Source organism: Archocentrus centrarchus, chromosome 24 (genome assembly GCF_007364275.1).
Source record: "Archocentrus centrarchus isolate MPI-CPG fArcCen1 chromosome 24, fArcCen1, whole genome shotgun sequence".
In the NCBI taxonomy this organism is placed as follows: Eukaryota; Metazoa; Chordata; class Actinopteri; order Cichliformes; family Cichlidae; genus Archocentrus; species Archocentrus centrarchus.
The window spans coordinates 32,321,061-32,331,903 of NC_044369.1; the positions used below are offsets into that span (position 1 = coordinate 32,321,061).

Sequence of the window (10,843 nt, forward strand, 5' to 3'; positions counted from 1 at the left end):
TATAAGGGAAGTTTGACAAGTTCGACTCACTTTTCCTCCTGATCCCAAACTTAGATTTCAACTTTGCCTGAGAGTAATTATTTCAAGTGGCGGAAAAAGTCCATCTGGAGCATCTTGTTTATCGCGGTAACTTTACAGGTAAGCTAAAGAATCTTTGGTTTAAAAAGAACGCGTCTGAAGGAAAACGCTGTCCGCCTGCGGTGCTCCTGTTAGAAATATTCAAACTCCGGTGCGCTGTAGACCACATGCGACTTCTCTTAGAAACTTTGAACGTCCCGTTCTCTGTAGGTGATCCATTTGTCAGCTTTGTTAGTTTTTCAGTAAATCAAATCTCTGACGACCAGAATGACAACTCGGTTTACCTATAGCAGTGGTTGATAGATTTATTTATTCTTTTCCATTTTTTACATTCCATATTTTTTAACGTATGTGGAGTGGGCCGTTGACCTCTTCTTAACTTTTAACTAATGAAAGTTCTTTTATATTTTAAAATCCCTCCCTCTCCCAAGAACAAGCTACTGCTTTGCCCCTGAAATCAGCAAACCCGGTGACAGGGCCCACTCTTTTGTTTCATTGAAAACCACAGTACCCTCAGTACTTTTGAGGGGTCTGCTGAGTAGGTCATTGTGTTTGAGTCTATTGTTCTGCTTTGTCTTAGTCATTTCCACCAGATAAACTCACTCAAGTAGAAAGTGGCGGGATGTATTCTTTAACAACAGTGAGAGCATAACTTTCCTTACATACTTAGTAGGTCTCATTTTTATATTTGAATGTCAAGGCTAAATAGATACAAAGTAAAGGTAATTTTCACAGAAAGAAAATGGATTCTGTATAACTTTGCATATTATGACAGACATGTATCTAGTTTAATTTATAATGAACATGATCACATGCAGTTATTTTGGCACCACAAGAATTAGACTGGTGTTTCACACTTCTCCACAACAAGGAAATTTAGAAACATCTTAATGTGCATTTAGTGTGTGGAGTATTTTATTATACCATTTACCATTTAAGAACTGTTGTTACTTTCAAAATACTCTTCAGGGTGGTTTTAATCTTGGCGCTGGTAGTGCACAAAGCACCTATTTTCCTTTGTAACGGTGGAGCTGTTAAGGTGAGACTGAAGCCTGAATTACAATTACACCCTCTGATTTGTCATTGAAAAGTAAAAGTAACACTATGTTCTGCAAATTTTTTGGCTCATCCACTGCTAAAGACTCAAAGATGCCTCAAAGTCTGAAAAGAATAAAACCTCTTTAAAGGCAGTTTTGTTAAACTGAATAGAATAAAATTATTTTGAGTACAAATGGCACTGTGCGGTCACATTAGCACACGATAGTCAACTGTTACTTTAGTTGGAGTGATATGAACGCAGGACCTTCTAGGAAGATAATTTAGATTCATTTTTTTTGTCTGAACTGTTCTATGAATGTCAGGAATAAGCAGGATCACACAGAATTTCAACTGATGACATACTCTTGCAACTGGACTATTTTTTTCACAGGAGATTCTGGGTGGAACTCTCTGTAAAGAAAGTAAAGAGCAGCTTTAGCTGCACTTTATGTTCTGCATGCACTTATCAGACTTAGTACACAATCAAGCAGCCTAGCAGCTTTTAGCAACATAATTCTGAACAGCTTTGATAAGACAGCAGATTTTATTGGATTTTCTGGCCATTTCAAATTTCTAAACTGGAGTTTTTGTCTCCTTTGGATCTTTTATACTGTCCTTCTTGGCCCGTACTGCACAGACAACAAAGATTTGTTATCACTTGATGTAGTTTGTATACCCGACAAAGGTGTATTAGAAAATGAGGATGTGGATGGACTACTCATGTCACTAAATTATATTTTAAATAATTATATTTCAGGCAACACTAACTCAGTCAACTGTGCTTGGCACACACACACACACACACACACACACACACACACACACACACACACACACACACACACACACACACACACACACACACATTTTCTCTCTTTTTTCCAAGGACCATGGTTTATACTATTTTAGCACTCAGTTATCTTCGAAGTTTTGTTACTGATTCAGCATAAAGCACTTATTGTTTCTTTCAAATATCCAAGTTTGTTAAAGATTTCCTTCACTGAATTCAATATTTTTGCATTAATGCTGTCATTTAAAGGACATTATTACACAAAAGGACCAGAATATGTTTTTTTGTCTATGATCTCAGTAATTGGATTGGCTTTTCATTATCGTTTTGATGTAACATTAAACTTTGTATCATTCAACACCTCACACAACTTTTTGTATGGTGACGAAAAAAACAAAAAACATCAAGAATGCTGAGGATCTTTCTTAAAAACACTTTCATTTGTTAGGCTCTATTTGTGTAACACTGAACTTTTAAAAGATGGTATACTACAACCAATTCAATATTGTCCATTTTTCCCACTAGCTAATTCTCCCTGAATATGGGTGATTGGAGTGCTCTGGGTCGTCTGCTGGACAAGGTTCAGGCCTACTCTACTGCTGGGGGGAAGGTCTGGCTGTCGGTACTCTTCATCTTCAGGATCCTGGTGCTGGGTACTGCAGTGGAATCAGCCTGGGGAGATGAGCAGTCAGCCTTCAAGTGTAACACCCAGCAGCCTGGTTGCGAGAATGTCTGTTATGATAAATCCTTCCCTATCTCCCATGTTCGCTTCTGGGTTCTCCAGATCATCTTTGTGTCAACACCCACACTTCTTTACCTGGCTCATGTCTTCTATCTAAACAGGAAAGAGCAGAAACTCAACAGGAAGGAAGAGGAGCTTAAGGCTGTTCAAAATGATGGGGGTGATGTTGACATACCTTTAAAGAAGATTGAGTTGAAAAAGCTAAAATATGGTATTGAGGAACATGGCAAAGTCAAGATGAAAGGAGCCCTCCTCAGAACCTATATAGTCAGTATTTTCTTCAAGTCTATGTTCGAAGTGGGCTTCCTGGTTATTCAATGGTACATATATGGGTTCAGTCTGAGTGCAGTCTACACCTGTGAGAGGCCCCCATGTCCACACCGGGTGGATTGTTTTTTGTCCCGTCCCACAGAGAAGACGGTTTTCATTATTTTCATGCTGGTGGTCTCACTGGTGTCATTGCTGCTCAATGTCATTGAGCTTTTCTATGTGTTCTTTAAGAGGATCAAAGATCGTGTAAAAGGCAAACAACAACCTACACTGTACCCTAGTGGAGGCACCTTGAGCCCTACCCCTAAAGAACTCTCCACTACAAAGTATGCCTACTATAATGGTTGCTCATCCCCAACTGCCCCACTTTCACCTATGTCCCCCCCTGGCTACAAGCTTGCCACAGGTGAGCGGGGAACTGGCTCATGTCGTAACTATAACAAGCAGGCCAATGAGCAGAACTGGGCCAACTACTCCACAGAACAGAACCGGCTTGGACAGAATGGTGGAGGAAGCACTATTTCAAACTCCCATGCACAAGCCTTTGATTTCCCTGATGATACCCACGAGCATAAGAAACTGTCTTCCTCAGCAGGACATGAGCTGCAGCCACTAGGGTTGATGGATGCCAGGCCTTGTAGCCGGGCTAGCAGCAGAATGAGCAGCCGAGCCAGGCCAGATGACCTGGATGTTTAAAACAAGGCCTCTCCTCTGTCCACCTCTCCCTGGCTGACAGAATTTGTGCAGCCAGAAACATCAGGAAACACTTGATCGCATAGGTTTATTTGAGAGTTGGGTCTAACCTCAATCACTGTCTTCAGTATAGAGACTTTTAGTCAAAGAGACATTAAAACCTATTATGTAATATTGTCAAAGGTACAAGTATTTTCTGACTGAGTTTTACTTTTTAGTGCTGTTAACCCAGCTTTAGGAGAATATTGCAGCCACATGAATTCTGATGACCCTAATCCTAAGAGTCAAACAGAAGCACCAGTCATAATTTGTTCAAGAACACAGCCCCACAGTGGTTAAATTGACAACTTTGGTTTTAATTTGGCAATGTTACATAAAGGAATACTTATTTTTCTTGTTTCATTCAATGTTCCTGCTGTTTTTCCAGTTGATATAATCTGAAGGTATAGCAGCAGCTTTACAGCAGGGTGCATTCATTTTAGACATCTGATACAAATCAGCCTAACAGACAAATTTTGGTTCATTTATGTTCAGTCATGTTCAGTGAGCACTGTACTTGTCTAATTAAAGATAGCAAGCTACAAATCATTGTACCTGTACATCAAAATGCCGTAATCTGCCCTAAAAATGATCTAAATGCATAATTTAACACTGAAAATGCAAGATGAAGGGGAACGCTCATTCACCCATGGAGAACTGGGATAACAAGTTTGCTGTTTAAACATGCATTTTATAGTGCAGGTAGGTAGTAGGTAGCAGTGTGGTACAGGGCTGCTATTCCAACCTATATGTCCTATCCTTAATGATTAAAACTCAAAACTATTTTCATTGTCCCAAAGATGTGTTAATCTCACTTGCCATCTTCTTATCTAATTTGTCAGTTTTAATAATATTTGTTTGTCTCTTAGTCACAACACAAAGTTATTGTCTGTGCTATTGTATGAAGAAATCTACTCTATACAAAGTGTTAATAACTTGGCTCATTCTCTGACAGTAACTAACACTAAGGGGTTTATATGTTTTGTAAATTAATATTTATTGCCAGACATCTTTAGGACAACCACTAAGACAAAAAAATTGACTACTATTCAGTATCTTTTACTCAAAGCAACCTTCCCACATCAACTGCACCCCCACAAATTGTTTATTTATTAAGAGTAAAACATGTATTTTGTTTTGTTTTGTTTGTTGGTTTGTTTTAACTTCAGTCATCACTATGGACTGTTATTACCTGATAAACTTTGAAATTGTGTAGTTTAAGGATTTAGCTCTTTTGTGTTTTTGGGGTGTGCACAAAAGTGGTAGGGATGATGGTTCAAATTGCTGTGACGGCAAAATCTGTCTGTTCTATGAAGAAAGGCTTTATTACTGTCTTTTTATTTGATGAAAAGTTTTTTTTTTATCCTTTGTGAGTCACAAAGACACTAGAATGATTATCTGCATTTTACATATTAGATTTTTTTGTTGCTCTGTAGGTATTATTTTTCAGTCTCAATGTAACAAATGCTGCTTGAGAAGTAGAGATTAGTACTGTAAATCAAGCTTACTGTGTCATAAAAAAATGTGAGTTTGTAGAAGACTGCTCATAGATGTGGACTAATATTTAGTCATTTATAATAAAGATATGCCAGTGTAGGTCCACAACTACCAAACACTAAGATAAATTGATTTGGATGTCTTTCATTGCAATTTTGCTTAAATTGTCAGTTGTTCATTATTTTAGCGGTACTTACATATGTAATGGATCTTTTGGCTACAATGGAATTTGCACTGAGAACTTGGCAGTAGACATGTAATACACACAGTATGTGGTAAGAGTTTTCTGAAAAACATGTTACTAATTTATTTTAGAACGCAGACATGAATATAGTGCATAATATCAGGCTTTTGACCACTGGTTTCACCAAATTATTTCTGTGAGGTACAGCAACGTTTTCCACTGACAGAACAGGAGCAATAATTATTTGTTGAAGTTATTCAGATAATGCTCATGTGTGGAGATCCACTGCTACATATGACAGTAAAAAAGAAAGTTCCTAAGTGTATTTGTGAAGAGCTGTTTGAAACAATAAACATTTTTCTTTCTTAAGCACTGATTGATTTTATTTCATTCCATGCCATTGTTAGTCATCATTAATAGAATTAATCACCCATTAATTAAGAAGTGCAACTTCACATTATCTTGCCATCTTTGATTTACAGGTTTAAAGAAAAACACTTGCTATTTATGTCCGAGCCAATGGCAATAACTAGAGATGTCGCATAGCATGAGCATAGCAATTTAGTGAAGTCAGATTTATATTTTAGACAGCTGTTATTACTTGTACGTTATTAATAAGCCATAAACTAGGTTGCCAACTGAAATTAATATTACTGTCTTAGATACAGTTCTTGAATTATTTTTTACATTTTTAGTGGCTAATTTCTATTTTTGTAGTTTGTTCCAGTTGTTTGGTTTTTGCTATATTGTTAAAATGGGGGACTACACATAAAAATGATTGTAAATCCTAAATAGTTAATGCAATAATTTTGTTAAACTCTTTGACTTATCCAAGTCTGCTCTTCAGCTACACCTTGATTGTTTCATTTAATATCCATGTTAGTGGCGTAGAAGACACGATTCTGCCAAATATAACCAAACTGGCAGTCATGCATCATCATCATCATCATCATCATCATTTCAATTTTATGATAAGATGTTTTATGTCTTCACTGTTGTAACATTAGTAGTGAACTGCATCATGTGCTAAAAAAAACCTAATGCTTTCAAGACTTTCTGAACGCCACTCAAACAAGTTGTAATCCAGATCCAGGAGAGTTGTCAGGCTCCAGAGGTATTTATTCCTTAAGCACACCTTTGATTAAGGCTTCCGACAGAATCAGTTAAATTTCATAATATGAAGGACATAGCTCTTTTTTGCATTTCCAACTTTCCCATTTAATCTTTCCACAGCACTAAATCAAACCACATGTGTGCGGAGAGCTGAGCTGCAGCTTGAAGACCACATGTGACTCAAGTTAGAAGGCAACAGAGTGTGTCTGTGTCTCGGTGCGTGTGCATGCACGCGTGTGTGCGTGTCTTTGTGTGTGCATGCATCTGTTCTGGTAGGGTCAGGGGTATATTGAACTTTCCATGGTGGCTTTTTCTTTTCTTTTTTTTCTGTAAACATACAGTACACTGACCTAGACTAGAGGACACAAGCCAACTTTTATCATCATCCATGGTGTTTCTACAGTCCACCAAACTTAATCACAATTGACTTCAGTGAATTTTATTTCAAATTTATAGAGCACCAGTTCTCAACAACAGTCATATCAAGGATCTTTATATTGTAATGTCACTCATCAATGCAGGAGTGATGTGTGCAAGCCCTTGGTGACAGTGGAAAGAGACCTCTGGCAGAGCCAGGCTCAGGGAGGGGTAGCCATCTGAATCAATCAGGTGAAGGGTGATAGGAAAATGAAAAGAAAAAAAGAGGCACATAGAGAGACTACAAACAAACGTGGCCCCGTGACCACCCCAGCCCCAGGTGCCTGAGAACCGCCCAGCAGAGCCCCCCTCCCCCACACCTAAGAGGCCCCAGCCACCCCAGGCCACAACCTCCAAGGGAGCGGACCAACAGCCACGCCAAGAAATAAGAGTGCATAGGAAATCCTGAGCAAGCCCGAGCCAATAGCAATATAACTAAAGGATGGTCCAGGTACACGCGGTTTAGCTCTAACTATAAGCTTTATTAAAAATACATTTGATTTAAGTATAATTGAGTATCATTTGCATAACAATAGAAATGTATATATTAATTACTCTCAGACAGCCTGATAGCCTAAAAGCTCCCTCAAAAGCCTGCAGCTGATCCAAAATGCTGCAGCTAGAGTACTGACAGGGACTAGAAAGAGAGAGCAGATTTCTCCCATATTGGCTTCTCTTCATTGGCTCCCTGTTAAACTAGAATAGAATTTAAAATCCTTCTCCTCACATACAAGGTCTTGTATAATCAGACTCCATCTAATCTCCTCATAGTATGGTATCACCCCAAAAGAGCACTTCTCTCTCAGACTGCTGGCTTACTTGTGGTTCCTAGGATACTTAAGAGTAGAATGGGAGGCAGAGCCTTCAGCTTTCAGGCCCCTCTTCTGTGTAACCAGCTTCCAGCTTGGATTCAGGAGACAGACACCCTCTCTATTTTTAAGATTCGGCTTAAAACTTTCCTTTTTGATAAAGATTATAGTTAGGGCTGGATCAGGTGACCCTGACCCCTCCCTTGGTCACACTACAATGGACCGAGGCTGCCCATGATGCACTGAGTAACTCTTTTTTATTCACCTCTTTTCACATGGTTTATACTTCACTCTGCATTTAATCATTAATTATTATTAATCTTTGACTCTCTTCCACAGCATGTCTTCAGCCTGTTCTGCTGGAGGTTTCTTGCTGTTAAAAGGGAGTTTTTCCTTCCCACTGTCACCAAGTGCTGCTCATAGGGGGTTGTTTTGATTGTTGGGTTTCCTCTGTAATTATTGTAGGGTCTTTACCTTACAATATAAAGCACCTTGGGGTGACTGTTGTGATTTGGCTCTATATAAATAAAATTGAATTGAAAGATCAGCATTCTGAAGTAATCTCCTAACTGTTGATAATGAGACTTTTTTTTTAATGAGTGCCATTTAATAAAGTAGCCAGTTCAGGACATGTAAGGCATGTGTTTCTCAAACTGAAGACTTATGCATGCATCCTTTTGCTCAGTGGCTTACCAAGCCTCTTTTTTTTTTTTTAATGGAGTCAATTTGTGCTTTTCATCCTTCAGCTTTTGAGTCTATAACTAGCAACAGTTACTGATTTTGCAGTCAGTTAGTTCTACACATTTTGGACAATTATTTTCTGGTTAATTCTTTTTATTTTGCCTTTGTACATCATGACACTAGTGTCGCAACCTGGCTCGTAAGCCCATGACAAAAAGGGCAGACACATCATTTGTTAAACAAGTAAATGAGGTGTGGAAATAGTAGGCTCAGGTTTCGTGTGGCAGGTTTTTAAGCACTATAAACCAATAGGTTAGTAAGGTAAAGTGCAAGCAGGTGACCCACAAATTCCTTGGGACTTGAGACAACTGTCCAACCAACTGACACTAACCTTGACAACACAACAGTACCAGATTGTGAAAGAAAAAAAAACACAAAACAAAAAAAACAAAGGGTAAATGCCACTATAGCCTAATTGGGAAAGCATCAATGTTTCTCAGTGTGGCAACACTTTCCTTTTCTTAGGTTCCCAACAACCACATCTGAGGCAGAACAAATGCTCCTACATCCTATAGCCATAAAGCCAAGTGCATCCACCCAAAATAAAACCTACCGACTAAATGCACAAATCTGCTATTTAGCCTAGTCTCAAATGCACCCACTAAATCAATCCAAACTTAAACAACTGAAATAGAGACGAGTGAGGTGTGTAAAACAGCAGGCTCAGTGGTGTAGAGCACGCATGTGTGTGGCGATGTTCTGCAAGTGCAGTAAATAACAAAAAAAAAAGAAAAACAAATATGATAAAGGGCGTGTTGGAAACTGTTTTCCAACACGCCCTTTTTCATATTTGTTTTTCTTTTTTTGTTTTGTTTGCTGGAGCCAGTAGGAAGTGCCTTCCCCAGATTTATATTCTGGGAACACAGGGCTCAGGTGTTGCCAGTTGGCATTGCCCTGGCGACCAATGACCTGAAACACCTGAAGACTGAAAACAAGGGACAGGGGTCATCACACTAGATTTTGAATCAAACAATCAAGATGTAATTGATGTCTAGATTATGAGCTTTAATTCAATTGGTTTAACAAAAGTATTGCATTAACTGTTTAAGAAATACAACCATATTTATATATAGTCCCATATTCAGAAGCTCAAAAGTAACTGGACAATTAAATGACAAGCAGTTTCACAACAGAGTGAGGCCTGTTTCCTCATTATTCCATGCCAGATTACACAGATAAAAGATCTGAAGTAGACTCCAGCTGTTGAACTTGCATTTGGTATTTTTTATTCTGGAATCTGGACCTGAGGAAAAACACAATGGCTAGCTCAGCAAAAGCTAAATACTACATAAAACATGTAAAGTGGACAGTCACAGATTTTCATGGTTGAGGAAACCCTTTTACAGGATTTAGTCAAGTTGAGAACCCTCTCAAGGAGGTGGTGGGCCTATCACTGTCAAAGTCTAAAAATGAAAGATGCCTTCATGAACGTAAATACAGAAGGTTTACAACTTTACAACAATAGAAAGGCCAGATTATACTTTACCAGAAAACATCTGAAACAGCCTGCCCATTTCTGGAAGAAAAAATTATTTGGAAATATGAATCCAAGATTAACTTGTACCAGAATGATGGGAAAAGGAAAGTATGGGAGAAAGAAAGGAACAGTTCATGATCCAAAGCATACAATACCATCTGTCACAGATTCTACAAATGCAACCCAGAAGTTTCCCAAGGCAAAAGAAATGGGATATTTTTCAACGGTCAACTCAGCCACCTCATCTCAACCATTAGAGCCTAATTGTCAGTTAATGAAGACAAACCTGAAGGCCGAGATGCACACAAACAAGGCCTGTAATAAAGGCCTGGTAGAGCATCTGGTTAAATCCCAGCTACCCCAGGTCTCTGCTCTGAAAGGGTATTACTCAGTTTAAGCCAGTGGCCAGTGAGACATGCCTAGCTTCTAACTGCCTATATCTGAATACCTACCCTTCTTCCTCTAGTAATGTACCTAATAGAGTAGTCAGATAAAGAGAGCCACACTCTCTTTATCTCTCCCCTCAATGATCTCTGCACTTGATGAATTGCTAGGTTTTACTTTCATATCCAGAAATTCAGCCATGGGGTAAAAAAAAAGTTAGCATCATTAAAAAGGTGTAATAGCGATACACAAGATTAAACTTTTATTGTTAGAATCCAAGAAGTTAGTGTGAACAAGGTATTCTTTAACTGCACGTTAAATATTTAAGTATTTAAGCAGCAACAAAGCAAGAAGCCCAGAGAATGAAAACATAAAAGTAAATTTGCAAATTACTTCGACACTAACAGCTGAAGCTGCATATCTGCTATAAATTTGAAGAGAGAGAAAATTGCTATTCCAAACTTCAACCCCTCCTTCTCTTCCCATCTTGAAGGTAAATGGACTAGTTCTTAGATAGCACTTTGCTACTCTACTTGACCACTCAGGCCGCTTTCCCACCAACAGGGTTCTG

At 38.6% G+C, this 10,843-nt stretch overlaps 1 protein-coding gene across 1 annotated transcript; it reads left to right on the forward strand.

Moving 5' to 3' along the window:
- gja1b (gap junction protein alpha 1b) lies at positions 1-5,707 on the forward strand. Its single transcript, XM_030722335.1, has 2 exons — positions 1-138; positions 2,432-5,707. Exon 2 carries the CDS (start codon positions 2,448-2,450, stop codon positions 3,612-3,614), a length of 1,167 nt encoding a protein of 388 aa, XP_030578195.1. The 5' UTR covers positions 1-138; positions 2,432-2,447; the 3' UTR covers positions 3,615-5,707.
- Positions 5,708-10,843: the final 5,136 nt, after the last annotated feature.